At 32.7% G+C, this 19,578-nt stretch overlaps 1 protein-coding gene across 1 annotated transcript; it reads right to left on the bottom strand.

The window, feature by feature from the left end:
- Positions 1-829: 829 nt before the first annotated feature.
- On the bottom strand, positions 830-10,512 carry LOC148606118 (uncharacterized). The gene is made up of 5 exons (XM_088545535.1): positions 10,371-10,512; positions 4,814-4,912; positions 3,623-3,665; positions 2,218-2,318; positions 830-1,064 (listed from the first exon to the last, which is right to left on the bottom strand). Exons 1-5 carry the CDS (start codon positions 10,450-10,452, stop codon positions 1,045-1,047), a joined length of 345 nt encoding a protein of 114 aa, XP_088401661.1. The 5' UTR covers positions 10,453-10,512; the 3' UTR covers positions 830-1,044.
- Positions 10,513-19,578: the final 9,066 nt, after the last annotated feature.

Genomic DNA, 19,578 nt, shown 5'->3' with positions numbered 1-19,578 from the left:
CTTCAATACTTCTAGTTAAACACCTGACAACTTAACAGAATATATACTAACTATGACAGAACGCATATTCCTAACTGACTGAAATATCGCTCTACATGTACATTTACTGGTCATCATTACTACTCACAACATTTTAAACTAGCTGATATCATTTTGTGTGTATTAATGATAGACAGGTAAAAACAATCACCTATGATTTATTGAAGTCATGATAGACAGGTAAATCAACCGTCGATATATTATTGAAGTCATAATAGACAGGTAAAACAACCATTAATTAGTTATTGAAGTCATGATAGACAGGAAAAACAGCCATCGATTAGTTCATTGTAGTTATGATAGACAAGTAAATAACTATTGATTAGTTATTGAAGTCATACTTGGTAAGTTCGATCTGTTTCATAATTTCACATGGAGGTAGAAAAAATATTGAACTTATGAATACATGTACAAAATAAAAACGAACAATGAATGCTAATTATGTGCCGTTCATCTTTGATAAACAGTCATATCTAAGTAATTAGGTCATGAGTTAATGATCCATGTACATATTGATACGTATAGAAACATCGTTACAAAAGTAGCTTACCGATCTGCATCGTATTGCTTACTTGCGGGATCTCTAATTTTGCAATACAAAATTGGATACTTTTCCGTAACTTTTTTTTATCTTGTGCAACTTGATATTTGTGAGTTTTTATCGATATTTTTACACATAAAGATGTTTTGTTTTTAATAACAATGGAGTTACAAACATCAAAAATCACTAAGGTGTTCAAATTGTCTTAAAATATAACACCCGGAATAAAAGCAACTTATAATACGTGATTGCTTTAATTTTTGTAATATACAAAACATAAAATCACAAACGAAATAGGTTTTCCAATATTATTGCGTGTATTAACAAGAAAGCAGCATAAAATATATCATAATTGCAAAAACTTCTTGCATTATATTTATTTTCGTCTAAAAATGTTGCATATGTGTTTTCCTCGGTTATTATTTTCATCATGACTCTCCATCACATCCGCTTACGGTTTCCTGTTAGACAGCAACATTGTGACCTTTACAAATACAGCAAGACTGATTAAATATCAGTGGTCATCAACATTTATCTTCACCGTCTTTTGTTCGTGATTTCTGCTGTCAACCTGTTTTGGTGCAGCCTTTGTAAGTTTGTGATCGTTCCTTATATTGTATTGAAATGTTCTTCCAAAACAGTGTAATTTATATGGATCTTGGGGCGAGATTTGCTACATAAAACTACCGCAAAAATTTCGCGGTTGACAGTATATATGGATGTCACTTTTGGATGTCATTTATATTCATTTTAATTTTCTTTGCCATTTCTAAACAAACATGGTAAAGTTAGAAATATTTTCTAACATTTAAATCAAGATTGATCAATTCCAACGCATATACTATTAACAATTTATAATTTATAATTTTCAGTTACATGAGGCCTTTTTGAAAATATTTTCAAATACGAATAATTTAGCTCAATGTCAACACTGTAGGTTAAACAAATTACTACACTCGTGAACAACATCTATATCTTGGAAAGCATAGATCAAAATACATAACAACGATTCAATACATATTGGATCAGAAATTAACAACGTTTATATTTCCATTTTTTTTTTTCAAATATCAGACTTTGACAGTTTTGGCTTAAACAATGAGTAATGATTTATTGTAAACTATTGTTTGTGTTGATTTGACTACTGATTTACGAATTATGACATTATGGCTTCCAAATGCTATATAATCACAACCGGTGCTTAACCCACTACTTCGATTCAAATGCCTGTACCAAGTCTGTCTGGACCATTGCGGATTTAGCTGTTCCGGTGATGTAATATGTATTTTGTCAGAATTATTTTTGACTTGAGTTTATAATTGGTAGGAATGATGTTCCATTAGCGTGTATAAATTTTACGGGTTAAGAAAGTTTTTTTTATGATGATAAATATTTGACACGGTAAGGTGCATGCGTGTTGTCCAATGTGTTATAATGCATTTTATGGCAGTTGTTATAACGTTCTATGATTTAAATGTAAATAAACCCTACGCAAAGACTTATATTACCATTTCTAGATTTAAAGCAGTTTTGTTTTCATACACTTCAAAATATTGACTACACATATATCAACACAGCACTTATAAATTATCTTTTAACGTTTCATGATTGCAAAACCATAATCAAAATTTCCTTACCTATTTTACATGCTTTACAAACATAAATACAGCACAGAACGACAATTACAATCACAACAACTGCAAATATCACAGATCCTGTGACGATCCCGGCAATTTGTCTGAAAAAAAAAATTCAAAATACGAACAGACAAGTCGAACATCAATCAGCAAAAAGTACTCATTCCCTAAATTACTCTTTCAGTCCTTATGATGCACCTCCTTCAAACTCCGATTTTTATCTTTTTATTTAATGTTATACGTAATTCAAAAGAAATAATTTGAAATTATGTGTTACATATTTAACTTGAAAGAGTAATCAAGGAAACCAAGGTTAAAGCGGTAATCAAAAAAATGTAATCCAGGGACAAAGACCAGACATAGAAAACAGACATACACAACAAAGAACATAAAGTAACTAAAATCATACATTCAAAGTAAAAAAGCAAATAAACAACTCGGACTCCACTAAACACTGGGAACATGGACCAGGTGCATCGGTAGGGTAAGTGTCCTCTGCTTTTTTAGAAACACAGGCCGAGTTGCTCATAAAAAAATCAAGTCCGGGGTAGAAGAAAAGGAAAGGAAATCTATGACACGTTAAACAAATCAGTTTTCAAGGCGCAGATATCTAGAAATAGGTCAAAACACTGATTACTTGTACAATGATGTACAACATGTCAAGATACATACAGATGAGATCCGTTCTAACTTCACAGGGAAATTGTCAGTACAGCGGGATCTAGTACAGTTCTAAAAGTATCATAGAACAGTTCGAGATCCAGCTCTTCTGACAGTTCTGCTACTAGAGCCAGAGTTTCTGACAGTTCTGGCAGAGCAGGCTCTAAGAAAACAATACTTGTAGTAGAGCCAGTTATGCTAGAATTGTCAGAAGAGTTGGCACTAGAACTGTCCGAAAACTCTTCTAAATGTGTCAAAGAACTGTTCTGACAGTTCTTTGTCTCTTTGACATAATCACAGTACCAGTTCTTGTTATTATAATCTGTCCTAACATATAATTGAAGTTTTTCATCAGGCTACTTACATACACACACACATTGTTTTTTTTCTGATTGCTGAATATGATTATTTGGTACAATTAAAGTGAACATAATTATGTAAAACATACAAACACAAAAATATATTTTGTTGGTAATGAACTACATGTATATAATTCTAATGAATTAAAAAAGGCAGACAATAAGAAAAACATGTAAGTATGCTCAGTTTGAAGGTTTTCCCTATTGTTATTTTGGCTAGTTAAATAGTCTAAGACTAACACAAAGGTTAGCATGCAATTCAAAACCAATGACTCCGCTAATATGCAAGATCTCACACACTTTTTGACTCTCCAGTTAAATCTTTAGGATTTCAAGACCATGTGAAAGCATGGCATTGAGACTGGCTTTTCCGAGAGATTTTTTACCCGGGAGACAACTGATCATCTGTGGTAACAGGTTTATATGTCTCTGAAAAAAAGTAATTGTTTATAAGACATAATTGTACAAACTAATATGCGATGTATGTAAATGTGTAATAGTACAACATTGTCGTCAAAAAAATGGCATCTCAACGATTGAATATTTCCTTTGGTTATACCTCAACGACTGCTTTATGTAAGCATGCCAGTACTTTCCATGCAAGCAGAGGACGCTTACCCTTACACCTGTTGCCCAATTAAGTTTAGTTTTTTTTTTATTTTTGTTTTGGTTGTTCCATGTTCTTTGTTCTCATGTTTATTCTTTATTTTAGGATTGTATTAATTTGATTTCCGCTGGAATATTAGTCCCTTAATTACAATTCCAATTTAACTTAAATCTTTCACTCAGACGGTCGCTTTTTTCTAAAAACTGTCAATATCTATTATATATTTCTAAAAACTGTCAATATCTACTATATATTTCTAAAAACTGTCAATATCTATTGTATATTTCTAAAAACTGTCAATATCTATTGTATATTTCTAAAAACTGTCAATATCTATTGTATATTTCTAAAAACTGTCAATATCTATTTTATATTTCTAAAAACTGTCAATATCTATTATATATTTCTAAACACTGTCAATATCTATTATATATTTCTAAAAGCGCTCAATTCGAAAGAACTCAAGATTCTAGTGGTAATCAAAGGAATGTAATTCAAGGACAAAGACCAGATATAGAAAATAGACATACATAACAAAGACCATACAGTAACTACAAAATGCATGCAAAGTAACAAAGGTAAATGAGCAACCCGGACTCATATGGTTTGCATACAGTAAAAACTGTTTATAGATATCATTTTTATACATTTTAGAACTGGTTCAGTTTAGTCATATATTCTGTTTACCAGGGCTAGATACATTTAAATGGATGTAAATGGATATTTTAAAATGTATCAAAAATTATTGTATTAGTCATACAGGGTTCGATGTTGACATGTTTCACTATATATGATATATTTGTTTACAAAAAAATCACAAAATGAAACTTTATATATACATCATACATCGTGCATCGTAAACGTATACCGTTCTTCTTACATTGCGTATTGTCTTTCGTAAATGGTGTACCGTTCATGATGTATCGTATATAGTCAGCTACAAACATTTACATGTATCACAGCAACTTACCACATGTGCTTCCTGTATACTCATCCGTGCAACTGCATGAAAAACGGATAGGTCCTGTACAAGTACCACCATTTTGACATGGGTTTGGGGTACATGGATCTACGGAAAAAGAACTGAATTCTGTATTCAAATCATCTTTTCATTCTAACTTTGTGAATAGGTTGCTTTCCACTACCATATTTCAACATGTGTAAACTCAACATATACAAACTCGACAAAATGTCTTTCGTCTACCCTGAACTTGACTTTATATTAGCAACTCGGCGGGCGTTTTTATAAAAGCAAAGGACGATTACCCTCCCGGTGCACCTGGTTCATGCTTCCAGCTTTTAGTGAAGTCCGAGTTTCCACTTTTTATGTATTATTTTGGTTATTTGATGTTCTTTGTTGTGTGTGTCTGTTTCCTATGTCTGGTCTTTGTCCCTGTATTACGTTCGTTTGGATTCCGTTAGAATTTTGTTTCCCTTGATTACTATTTCGTCAACTGAAATACTGAAATGACTTTTTAATTGCAAGGAAAGTTGAATGCATGGTGATATGCACTACATGTATATATGACAAAAAAATAACTAGTATAATTTTGATAAAACTGTCCTAATAGTTAATGATAAATACAAATTAAGTTTTAATAAAACAGTTGTCAAAATGCACAAGGTCATGACTGGCTTAACAAAATTATCATCTGATACGGAGCAAGCCTCGACAAAACATCTTTTATTCAAAAAATTGTTTAGAAATTTAAAGGAACGACATCCAAGAATAAAGACTAGATCATAAAATAAATAAGAAAGAATGTAAAATAACCATAATAACAACCTCAAAAGAAAAACAAAACAAAACGGAAATAAATGTTAACGAACAGCTCGGACATTAATAAAAAACGTGGACCCTGGACCAGGTGAACCGGTAAGGAAAGCGTTCTGATCTCTTAGTATCAGTGATCGTTCTGTAATAGGGAATCCCATTTTGTCTTCATGCTGAAGTATTCAATGTAGGAGAATTGGATACATTATTTAGTGAATCTTATGGTGATAATTTTATGCAGTTCTTTTTCGAGCCTACTTTAAAGGGGGAGGAGATTGTTAAGACCTTAAAAAGCTATTCGAACCTCACTGCAGGCAGGCTCATGTCCACAGTCATGTTTAGTTCATTTTGAAGAATTGTCATCGTTCTGTTACCATGGATTTTATAACATTTGTCACAGCCTCTAAGAGCTTATAAATATGTTTCCACTTATTAAAGACCTTTTGATCCCTGTATTTAATATTTTGGTATATGTAATAAGATGGTGCATTGTTGGCGTTTCACCAAATCTGTTCCTTTTTATCTTCTGCTTTATTTGTTTGTTTGTTTGTTTGTTTGTTTTTTTTGTGTTTTGACTTGCTAATGAAATATTCTTTCCGGAGTAGACGACGGAAGAAAGAAAAATAATAACACAATGAACAAATTGGTTCTATTGGTGCATATTGATAGACCGTATTGATTTATGATTTCATTATGAAGACCTTATAGTTTTGTTATTTAATTTGCTGCAACATAACACTGTTAGAGTTTTAATGTTAGAAGTGCAGTGTACGGGCCGTTTGAGCAGGCTCTTGTTATTTTGATAATTCCATTAATTTGACAATAAATACTATTCTGTGTATATACAAAAATGATTTCGAATAGCAAAGTATAGAGAACCTCTTTAAAGTACCACGTATTTGTATCTAGGTGATCCGTCGTTTTAGAGAAAGAACGATTTAGAATGCGTTTTATATATTGTTTCATTCAAGAATTGGAAATAGTAGTATACAATGTAGAGAGCTGAAAGAAAAAAACTTGACGTTGATACTGTCTCCTCACAAAGTCATAGACGTTGAAACTGTCTCCTCACAATTAACAGATGACAAGCCCCGTGCAGGTCCGGGTGTCCAAATAATTGGCCTGCAGCAGCGGTAAGCTTGTCGTAAAAGGTGACTAAATAGCACTCAGAAATCTAGCCGGGGGCTAAGTGCTCTGCCCACAGAGCAACTGGGATGTGTGCCCCAGTGGTGGAATGGGGTACCCCTAGCATGTTACATACCGGGCTTGTCAGGCTATAATACGGAAAACCTGACCGCAAACCATAGTGGTGCAACGTGTTGGGAAAGATGTCACGTTCCTCGCACGTTAAAGAACTCTGCTGTGGTATTCGGTAGGAGTAGGAACCTTTGCGCTTCGCCACAGGAGGCTAAATTGCCCGACCTTACCCATCCGCTCTTTTTCTAGTGTCAATCAAAATTTGTCGACCCACGTCCTTGTTTCCCATCCTTTTTTCATTTCATCATTATTTCATGTTCATTTTATCATCTATTTCATGTTCATCGTCTGAATATAGCTGAAATATTGCTGCTCGGACGTTTAACCCCAACAAACAAACAAACAAAACTAACAGCCAAATATTATTAAAAAAACATTGCACTTAAGAGTCTCTTTTTTTTAAAAAAAAAAAGATTTATATATTCTCCTTTGGTAATCACACCATTTCCCGATATCTATTAAGTAGCAGTCTAAAAATCAGAGAAAGTGATTCATGCATGTCAAAAATCCATCGTATTCAGTTTCATTTCTTGCTCAAAAACAGTAACTGATCACATGATCGGTCTTTGTTTCTCATTTGGTTGTTGCGCTTTTGAGATAAATGTTGTATAGATTGTACATGAAATTAGCACTTTGCAAGAGTTATCGTTCTTGATTTTGTTCAGTTTGGTTGGTTGTAGTGGGAGATAAATGCAAGATTTTCTAAAAAGTACAGATCTGAATATTGAAAGGACAACTGTTGCGTAAAAATATAATATATGTAGATTGAAAAAAAAAAACATTGCTATTTCGGTGGGATTTTCGTCTCAATAAATCACTTTAATATGGACAGTGTCTAAATTTTATATGGGCTGGTACTTGAATATCCGCCATAGGACATTTAAACGGTGGTAATCAGTCACTGTTTTACAAATTGTAAAATAAATTTTTATTTTGCTGTAGAAAATGTTGAATATGTGTAAATAAGGGAGGAGTTTTTCCCATAAAATCTTCAGTAGCGTATAAATATGTATACTGGGTGAAAATATTTCGTAGAAATTATATCTTCAACGATAAATTAAAAGTGGCTTGCATATGTATTTACTGGATAAGGTATATAAAAGAATGTTTTCAATCTTAGGACTAAATTTTCTTTTAAGAATGCCGAAGGACGTCTCTCTGTCGTGAGTTGTGTTTCCAATTAAGATTAATTAAACTTGTAAGCTAACGTATGTTTGCTCTCATATTACATTTACTGTATGTTGTTACAATTGTGCATATATGTTGACAACGCACAAAAAACAAAACAAAACAAAACAAATCAAAAACAAAGCAGAACAAGAAAAAAATTCAGTTTGAAAATCTGCTGGTTTCACTTTCGTTTTAAGAAAATTAAGTGTCAGCACCTGTATGAATCAGGCAGTAGGTGAAACATGGTATGAAGAAACCCATCATTTTGCTAGTGTATTTTGACCATTTATACCATCAGAATTTGCCATATCATGCTGGCCCATTGAGTTATTATTTAATTGAAATTCACTGAAAAAAACATATCATAGGCAGATAATTCTGTTAAAAACCTATTTTTTCTACGATTCGGCGCAAAGCCAGTGATGCATGTTTCTGATTTTCCCATTTTGCCTGATTCTTACATATACTTACACTTAAAGATATAAGTTGTCCACTTGCACATTGACGACAACAATTTTAATGAAAACAAGGAACTACCATAATTACCCAACATCACTTTTACGATACTTTTAACGATAGCTATCACCGACCCTGATTAAGGTTCAGTTAGAAACCATAAAAATCATGCTCGTTGCATAAAACATTCATTAAGGCACAAACCGTTACAAGGATGATCGATTGGAAAAGAATATTTGAGAACCTTAACAATTCAAACAAGAAGTCCACAGGAGCCTGAATCGTCCACTTGGTTAATTTTTGTATTATAAGAACAATAACTCTAACAAGAAGTCGTTCGACAATATTGATATTTCCTTCAGACTTTTGTATACTTTATCATAGGAATCATTTCAGCACTTGAAAGTTTCCTTCTGTCTGTCATAGCAAGATATTTGCTGAAAACATTAAAAAAGTCATTTTGCACCTTTCAAGGGACACAACTCTAACTATACTCGGCGTCACATAAATAAGATACTGTTAAAATTTGAATAAAAATATTTTCTACGACTTTATTGACACCTACCGTCTTAAATGACTTGCTCATTCGTTTAGCCAAACGGCTTTTCCCTAAACATTAGATCATTAAATTCCGTTGAGAGTTTAATTCTCGGTCCCAATTCTTACATTATCAAAAGGCGGCCATGTTTATAGTGATTGGGTTGCTAGGAGATGTTGTTTACGTTTATCTAAATATCGAACATCATACAACACCGAGAAGTTGATCAAGTAGACGATTGTCACCGGAGTTCGGCGGAAACTTACGAACTTCGTTTGTAAACAAATCGTCCCGTAGATACCAACATGGCGGATATTAGTATAGGATTTTCCTGTAAGGATTTGTTACGGACGATTTCAGCCAATAAACGACTCGTTGAAACTATCACGTCATGAATATATGCGAACTATATTCAGATTAAATAAAAGAGAAGCAACTCTAGCGGTAAGTCCCGACAGTTTAACAAATAGAACTTCAAACCGAAAATGTGCTGTATGTGACGTCGAGTATAGGAGTCGTTCGACTACTTTGATACCCAGGCAGACCTTTCTAAGCCTTATAATAATGATCATTTTGGCAGTCTTATGTTTTGTTTTGGAAATATATATGAGAAAAACCTCTGTCTGACCTCTTTGGTGTATTTTAGTAACAGCGGCCATATTTTTCGAAAAAAAAAAACAAAAAACAAAAAAAAACACATATCCCTTCTATGCAAAATATGCTAAGGATCATACATAGTAAATGTTGCTCCGATCGGTCAGGAAATGTCAGAGGGGGAGTTTTGATAAAATTGTTAACGAGAACAGACGCCAAGTGATAGAATAGCTCACGTGGCCTTCGGCTTGGCGAGCTACAAAATATTAAAAAGAAATGACAGGAAAAAGTTTAACATTGAACGTATTATCCGACAACGACTAATGTGTAACACATTTTATTTATGATATTTCACAAAATAAGTAGTTTTAATAGAGAATATGTCATTAAAATTAAACGTTTACATCACCTGTATGTCTCCTGGAACCATACAAGTCCTTATAACTCAATAAAGTAACCGATAAATGGATAGTTTAGTGTAAAGCAGTGGGATTGTTCACCTGAAGAAATTATACCTCCGTCACTGGAGATTAAGTCAGGAAGCACTTGCCTACATGCTTGCAGAACAAAATAAAGAATAATAGAATTAAACATAAAATATAGTCAATTTAAAAAAAAATACCTTTTTGAATAATGTCTCATACCAAAATATAAATAAAAGATGTGTTCTTAGTAATAGTAAACAAAGTATCTCCCCGACTTCTGAGATAATCTGTTGTAATATTATAAATACAATACCTGCAAGAATTCCTGAATTAACATAAGCAAAATGAAATATCAGACATGAGAGTGAAACAAGAAATCCTGAAGCAAAATTCATCGTCCACGTTCCACTAATCAGCGTCTTTAATGTAACTTTGTGTACTTATGTAACTTTTATGTGTGAAGTATTGCTTCATTTAAAATTTAAATTATTTGTCACTAGTTTTGTTACTGTTATGCCTACATATCTGTAAACAGTAAACAATTTATATTGCTTTTTACCAATGCAGTTATATAAGTTGCAAAAAATACGAGTGACTCATTACAGTACAAATATATGTTAGAAGCAGGAACAAGGACCATCTGAAATGTCACTAATACCAACATTCACACAAAGAAGTACTCTCACAATTTGACGTGAATTCTTGTTTTAATTTGAAATGACTACTTCTTGATACCAGCGTCCATTTTTGCATTAAAATATTAGAAAATTGAAGTTTCTGATATCTTTTTTCCCCTGTAAAACTATCATATCTCCTTTTTTACCGCAATGGTATTGAAAATGTTGTCTACATTTCATAATTCAGATACTTAAAATAGTCTTATATGATGGTCAAGGTTAAATTTTATGTCATATTCAATCCATTGTCCGTCTTTTTACAGAGACATTAAACATGAATAGCCCAAGAGAGCAAAGTTTGGAATTCGTTGTATATTTCAATGGGATTACTATTTTTATTGTGTTTGATGATATTATGAATTGAATGTTTAGCATATTAACTAGTATGGTCAAAATATGAACTTAAATTTTATTTCGTCCTGGTACAATGCATGGGTTTCAAAAACACAGATTATTAAATATTTTTTAAACATAACAAAACATGGCCGCTGTTACCAAAAATAGAACATAAGTGTCAAGATACAGTTCATGTCCACTTTTACTGAAGCAGCTTATCATTGTTTAATGAAACATGATTTTAAAGCAGTATGGGTGCGATTAGTTGTTTTAGGTATCTACTCAAACTAAATTTTATTTGATGTTAATATAACTACTGTCCTCGTGGGTTTCGGGAATACACGTACTTTAATTTTATTATTCCTTTTTTTCAGATTTTGATTTGAAAATGGAGTTTCGCTATTCATATTTTATCTACCACATCAGAAACATTGTAAGTGTAGCAATGTTAAAAATCAACAGTCTTAAATCCTGGAATCTGAAGTGAAATGAAAAGGGTATGAGGACTAATATCACAGAAGAATTTTGTAATGAAAAGAAAATTCATTTTGATTTTATGTGGAACCTGGCAGGCTGAAGTTAATTCATACCATTTGTTTTAACAAAATCCGTGATGTACACAGTTCTTATTTAAGAATGCAAAAGTAATGGATTGTCGTCTCTCATGAATCGCACTATCTTTCTTAAATAACACTTACGTCCTATATTGGCTATAATAAAACTGAACAAAACCGTTTAAGGATGCCATTCTAAGCCATTTATTGCTATAATTAGCATAGTAAACATCTTATAAAACAACCATTATTAGTTTTATGATGTTTGCAGTGAACTACAAAATATGGTTATGTCACTGTTTAAGCCGAAATTTGAAATGCTAAAAAAAAATCGTACAGTACATGTATTGCTGCCGCATTTAATTGTTATTATGTAATTTATGTAATGTACGATAGAGAGCATGCTATATACTTTATTTATCAGGTATCATCAGATATACTATTGTTAGGGTTCTGATTGGAAAGGTAGGACATTGGCAGTTAAATAAACATAAAGGCATGTTTATTTTCAAATTTCGCTTTTTGTGAAAGAACAAATAGTTCCTCGCGGAACTTGCTCCTTGACTACCTAATTTGTACACGAAGGTGTCTTCACTAATGGAATATACACTGCATGACTTAAGTTTTCTAACATTATACTCTACACTTTAGTCGTGAATTAGCGGAAAATTATACTGTGTTTATAGACCTGGTATTACATACAATATATGAGATACGATTTGTTAAATTGTTCAATTCTTAAAAGCATGTACTTAAATCGAATACTTTGAAAAAAAACAACTGTTTACATGGCTCTAATAAAACTGTCGTCTCTCACGAATATAACCAGAACATATTTTTGATGTAATAGCTTTAGTAAGTACTGGCTATAATGGAACTAAATATGTCCTATATTTTGTCATTTTGAACCATTTATATTCCTGTAATTAGCATAGCTAACATTATATAATACAACTATTATTAATGATATTTACAGTGAACAGCCTTCTTTAAATCGCAAAACAAATATAATTGATTATGTCTCTGTTAAAGCCGGATATTTGAAATGCTTAAATGAATTCGTATATGTATTGCTGCTGCAGTTAATTGTTGTTATGAAATTATGGGAAGAAAGTATATGAATGACAATGCCTTATTATAAATTCTTTTAAGGTTTGATAAGTTTTTTTTTAAATAAAGGATTTCTGAAAGACGGATATTCTACTGAATGTTTGTCAACAACCTAAATTTCATTTTGTTTTTTGTTTTCTTCAATGGTTTGACAATCTCAGTTTCTTTTTGTTTTTTTTTTTGTTGTTGTTGTTGTTGTTATTTCTTTTTTTTATTTGTTTGTTTGTTGTTTGTTGTTAGTTATTTTCGCTTTTTTAATTTGTTTTGCGATATGTGTTCGTATACAAAATTGTATCTTTAAAGAACATCATACTTATTATAAGAGTAAACAAAGCAGTTACAAATACATATGTGTTCGTTTTGTTTTTGTGTTTTATGTATTCTTTTTATTATTGTGCTTTTTTAGTTTGTATTTTTGTTTTTTTATTTTGTTTGTTTTTTTATATACATAGTGTCATCATGATATGTCATAAAATTGTTAAGCTTTTCACAAGTCTTAATCATATTTGACATGCGAACTTCTGGCGTGAATAAGATATATAAATATGTATAATTTTCTTTAATATTTTGTTTAAAAAAAATAGAATGTGTAAAATGTCAATATGTAATGTTTTGAGATTGGAATAAGAATTGGTTGCAGTGAAAAAAAGTATTTTTTGATTGCAGGGAGACGAAAAGCGATAGACAGATTTTTTCGATATGGCCTACCGGGGACCCAGTAATACCACAAGTGTCTAGAATCCCTCTTTTGGTTATTTATTATATTACTTGCAAGAGTGGACGAGACATGGTATTCCCCTCTGTTAACACAATTATATGAAAGAGTAATCAAGGGAACCAAGGTTATAGCGATAATCAAAAGAATGTAATCCAGGAACAAAGACCAGACATGGAAAACAGACATACACAACAAAGAACATAAAGTAACTAAATCATACATACAAAGTAACAAAAATAAATTAGCAACTCGGACTCCACTAAAAACTGGGAGCATGGACCAGATGCACCGGTAGGGTAAGCATCCTCTGCTTTTCTAGAAACACCCGCCGAGTTGCTCATTAAAAGTCAAGTCCGGGGTAGACAAAAGAGGGAAGGAAAACTATGACCCGTTGAATAAATCAGTTTTCATGGTGCTGATGGATACACCATAACGATCCACGAGTTCATGATGACGACCATAAAATTTCTGTAGTGATGACTTCAATCTCGTAGCAACATAACACTGTTCCAGAAGCCTATTTGTTAGAGTTCTAGCGCGATACAAAAAGTCTGCGTAGTTTCGGCAAGCTCTGGCATAACGTATGAGTTGTGATATGAACACACCATACGCAGGAGCCGAAAGGATGTTGCCACAGGTAAAGGGAAAGTTGACAATTCTGAATGAAAAGTCATCACGTTTGTCGTAAAGTTTGGTCATTAGTTTCCCTTTACCATCGATTTCTAAGATAAGCTATCCGTCCGATTGTGATTCAGTTCCATTTAATTGATTGCTGGGAAGGTGACACCTCCCTACTGATACCAATATTGAAAAGGATTCCGGTAGATTACAAAAGTGAACCAAATGAGTATGAAGTACCCTTCACGATATCACGGATAGGGTTGACAATTGTGCCAAAGGAGACAGTTTCCAAGCCTATTGATTGTCTCCCCGAACCGCCACATGAATACATATTTTAGTACAGAAAAGAAAATTGATTAATGGCTAAAACATTGTCTCTGCAAACTTAACATTCCTGTCCGTACCAAAAAGTAAAGTTTCAAGTGCTCCCTGAATGTTGTTAAGTAGTGTACCTGTGTTTTTAGGTGTCAAATGTGCACAGTCGTGTCTCAAAAACACTAATCCTGATGCTTTAATTTACAGGTAACATATCTGGTCTTTTCTGTAGCATTATATTTATTTATATCATGAATGCGATTGTTTGGGAATAAATGTTAGTTGGAGGACGGGAATGGCAGGATTCGACTTGCATGTGTTCGTCCCTAACACCAACTTCACCATTTTGTTGTTTAAAATTGGCTAAATCTTTGAGATTTAATAAGGATCTTAAAATCGACCAATAGAGATTGCTCCACACTATTAGGTTACAGGTCATACATGCTTTCTTGTAAGATTTTTTTTAAAGTCTGTAAGGGTAAAAAAATAATTTAATTGTGTAAGAGAGTTGGGGAAACTTTAACATTTAAAGAGTAATCAAGGTAACAAAGATTATATTTGCTTTTCTGGAAACACCCGCCAATTACTCACAAAGCTTCAAATCCGGGGAAGACGAGAGGAAACAAGGAAAACTAGGCCATGTTGAACAAATGGGTTCGCATGGTGCAGATGGATACACTACTGCTATCCACGACTTCAAGAAGACAACCATTAAACTACCATATCAACATAACCCAAATAGTAAGACATCTAGAGTAGTACAAAAGGTCTGCGTAGTTATGTCAATCTCGTATGAGTTGTGATATGAAAATCAATACGCATTTGCTGAAGGGATGTTGCCACTGCTGAAAAAGAAACGTGTCAGTACGGAGTTAAAAGTCATAGTAATTTCGTATAGTTTTTCTTTGCCATCAATCTCTCAGAGTATGTCAAGATATCGTTGAACGATCCTGGTTTGGGGGATGTGATACTTCGCATCCTACCTCAAAGAGCTTGTAACGAAAATGATACTTCAGACACTGTAAAGTCAGCCTCATATTTTGACCTACACTTAGAGATCGATGGTAAAGGAAAACTATTCACCAAACCTTACGACAAACGTAATGACTTTTCATTCAGAATTGTAAACTTTCGTTTTTATCTGCGTCAACATTCCTTCAGCACCTGCGTATGGAGTTGTGATATAAAAACTCCATACGCAAGTGTTGAAGGGATGTAGCCACAGAGTGAGATTTCTGAATGAACATTTGTCGTAAAGTTTGGTCAAAAGTTTTCCGTTGTCATCGATTTCTAAGTGTAGATCAATCATATGTCTCGAGTTCTTTTGGGTATCAAATCCCGGCCGAAACTAGGATTGTTTAACGATAATATGTCATCTATATAGCGGAAACTTGGATTAAAAGATCTTCTTTCGGATCAGACCAGCTATAAAGTAAGCTTCATAAGAATGAAGGAATAGGTTAGCAAGTAGTACTGTTTCATTAAATACTCAAATCATCTCACACTAATTTTGTATTGTAATGCTTATATTATCATAAACAAATTATGCTATTTGTATTGTATAAATATACGAGGGACTCATTCTAGTACAAATCTGTGTAAGATGCAGGAATAGAGGTGATATTTGAAACATGTATGTTACCAACACCAACATTCCTACAAAGTAGTCTCTCTTTTTTATATGACGTCTTTCAATAATTTTAAATCACTACTTTCTGATCTCAGCATTAATATTTGCTGTAAAATTTAAGAAAATTGACGTTTTTTAATATATTTATTTCAAATCGATTGCAAAAGATCATAACTCCTTTTACAACAATAGTTTGTCTTCATTTCATTTTTCTGATAGTTCGAATAGTAATGTTACACTGTTAAGATGATGTTTCATTTCATATTATATCTAAACTGTCGCCTATTGTTTTATACAGAGCCTGACACGTAATATATTAAACATCAATAGCTAAATGGGGAAATCCTCTGAATACGAAAATTGTCTCATATTAATTGATTCGTGAAAACAAATCAATCTTACGATTTTTTTCACCGAAACTACTGTTTTTATTGTGTTTGTTATAATAAGTTTTGTAGGTTTAACATATTAACTAGTAAATCTTAGATCTTAAATAAAAATAAATGTCATCGTATTTCGTGTTATAAATTTTAAAAACTCAGTCAATTGAATGATATAATTTTAATTAAAAAGTATTTCATGTACATACAATCTGTATTTTGTTTTACATCGCTTAATATCGTAAATATACATTTTCATTCCAATGATTCTTTTCCTGCATGAATTAGTGAAAATATAAATGAATTTCATTTTTTTTAACGATCTTAATATACCCTTACTTGTCTTGTTGAAACAGTTTCAAAGGTAGAGTAAGACATGTTCAATTATTAACAGTTTCACCGCAAAAATGTAAGTCAACTACATCCCTTGTACATTACCAAAAAAAAGAGTTTTTCCTTTCTTTATCTTCCTATAAGTGAGCATGGACTTCATACTATATGATAAACTCGAGTACGATAAAATAAATCTCTTCCAAAACTTACGCCTTATTGTTTATACATTATTGATGAAGATAGACAAAAAACTTTCAAAGTTTTGTTTTTTGTTTTTTGTTTTTTGTTTTTTTGTTTTTTGTTTTTGTTTTTGTTTTTGTTTTTTTTTTTGACAGTTTCAAATAACAGTTTGATAAATCAGTCCAATATTTGGTATTTTCTGCAGACTGTGGTGTTTTTATTTCTGCCAGTTTCGGTGTACGACCTTACTAAATACTCCAATCAAGGTCAAAATTGCACGGTTGGAGAAAAGATCCCGAAAAGGATAACTATTGACCAAACTTTACGACAAACGTGATGCCTTTTCGTTCAAAATTGTCAACTTTCCTTTCATATATGGCAACATTTCTTCAGCACCTGCGTATGGAGTGTTCATATCACGACTCATACGTTATGCCAGAGCTTGCCGAGACAACGCAAACGTTTTGTATCGCGATAGCATTGTAACAAATTAGCTTCTGGAGCAGGGTTATGTTGCTACAAGATTGAAGTCATCACAACAAAAGTATTATGGTCGTCATTATGAACTTGTGAATCGCTACGGTGTATCCATCTGCGCCATGGAAACTGAATTGTTCAATGTGTCATAGTTTTCCGTTCTTCTTTCGTCTACCCCCGACTTGACTTTTTATGAGCAACTGGGCGGTTGTTTCTGGAAAAGCAGAGGACGCTTACCCTACCGGTGCACCTGGTCCATGCTCCAAGTTTTTAGTGCAGTCTGAGTTGCTCATTTGCTTTTGTTACTTCACATGTATGATTTTAATTACTTCATGTTCTTTGTCGTGTATGTCGGATCTCCATGTCTGGTCTTTGTCTTTGGATTACATTCTTTTCTTTACCGCTATAAATTTGGTTCCTTTGATTACACTTTTAAATTTTGGGAAAAGAAATTGATTACAAAAACAATGAAAGAACATTACTAAACTAAAGATGTCAAACTTATAGTCGCATTTCAGGAGGGAGACCCAGGGTAAGAGAAATCACACTTGAAATCAGTGATATTTTTGTATCATTTTACATTTCACAAAAACCCACCAAGCCTTCATTTGAAACAGATTGAAATCAGTCAAAGTTTGATGCTTATATGAGATTGATGCAAAATGTTGAAAACAAATGTCCCAATGATATGTCTGAGTTGTGTCCCCTTATCCTATGTCTACCTCCTCAATGAATATGGACGTGGCCTGTGAGGATGAATCCGTAAAGGAGAGTACATGTACGTCTCTCTTCATTAAACATGAACTTATAAGCAGTATATTTAATAACCTGTTTTCTGGCTCACGAATGTTGAGCAATTATCATTATCAAAAATGAGTCAGTTTAAAGTACAGGTCCCTGAAAAACGGGATATTAAAGAATTCAAAGTCATTTCAACAGTGAAGTTATAATCTATATTTGTTTTGTCTTTTTCTTGTTTTTGATTAAATTTTCTTTGAATTTATCATAAAATGCAGCAGTTGCGTACAGCAGTTAAAAGATATAAATCAGATTTAAATGGATTGAAATATCTTTGTTAATTTTCAATCCAAAAAAATCTTTCTAGTATATGTAGTTCGTTTAATTTAAACCACATGCTTGTGGTCCATTATTTGTTCCTATAGCCGTTTGTTTCAGGTAAAATACCAATCAAACAGGAAATCAAACTCAAGTCGGATCGTGCCGGTTCGTGGAAAATAATCTTAATGTATTATGTATTATGCAAACTGGGTACTTTGACTGGGTGTTTCTAGAAAAGCAGAGGACGCTTATTCTATTGGTGAACTTGGTCCATGCTCCCATTTTTTAGTGGAGTCCGAGTTGCTCATTTGCTTTTGTTACTTTGTATGTATGATTTAAGTTACTTTATGTTCTTTGTTGTGTACATCTGTTTTTCATGTCTGGTCTTTGTCCTTGCATTGCAGTCGTTTGATTATCGCTATAACCTTGGTTCCCTTGATTACTTTTTCCCAAATAAATAGAACTATTGGGACATGAACATAAGCAACAAGATAACACGACCGATAAATTGGCAGTTACATAAAGGCATATTAATGACAACTAATGCTGTCTGTCGATGAATATATACTCCTGCGGGGTAAGGTTTTGGGAAGAGCAAAATAATTTTCATCGCGGAAGTATATATATACATATCTATATACATATTGAACTTGTTCATCGACTACTCCGCTATTAACACAATGGGTTCATAACTGACTGAATATAAATTGCGTGACTTAAGTTAACTAACATTTAATTAGTAGCGAAATAACTGATAAATCATAGCTCTATTTATACATCACGTCAATGTAGCCTAGTATTACATAATATGCATAAAATTAACATTGTCAAATTGTTTTTTACTCAGAAGTCTGTACTGAAATCGAATATAATACAACATCTCTGAAACTGGCGCTAATAAAACAGTCGTCTCTCATGAATATAATAAGCACTGTTTTTCTGATAAAATAGATTTTGTACCATATTGGCTATAATAAAACCGAACACAACCGTTTAATGTTGTCATTCTCAACCATTTATTCCTATAATAAACATAGCTAACAATTTGTAAAACAACTATCATTAGCATAAAATTTCCAGCAAACTACCTTTTTCATATATCACAATACAAATATGATTGATTATGTCTCT

The sequence above is a fragment of the Perna viridis genome, chromosome 9 (genome assembly GCF_037379345.1).
Source record: "Perna viridis isolate PV_CMFRI_1.1 ecotype Kerala chromosome 9, ASM3737934v1, whole genome shotgun sequence".
NCBI classification, from domain to species: Eukaryota; Metazoa; Mollusca; class Bivalvia; order Mytilida; family Mytilidae; genus Perna; species Perna viridis.
This window is presented reverse-complemented; position numbering and strand designations above follow the sequence as displayed.

Coding starts and splice junctions, on each gene's coding strand:
- LOC148606118 (XM_088545535.1), bottom strand. CDS start 10,452: ATGAATTTTGCTTCAGGATTTCTTGTTTCACTCTCATGTCTGATATTT. Junction 4,913..10,370: donor TAATTCAGGAATTCTTGCAG/GTATTGTATTTA, acceptor CTTTTTCCGTAG/ATCCATGTACCCCAAACCCA. Junction 3,666..4,813: donor GTATACAGGAAGCACATGTG/GTAAGTTGCTGT, acceptor ACTTTTTTTCAG/AGACATATAAACCTGTTACC.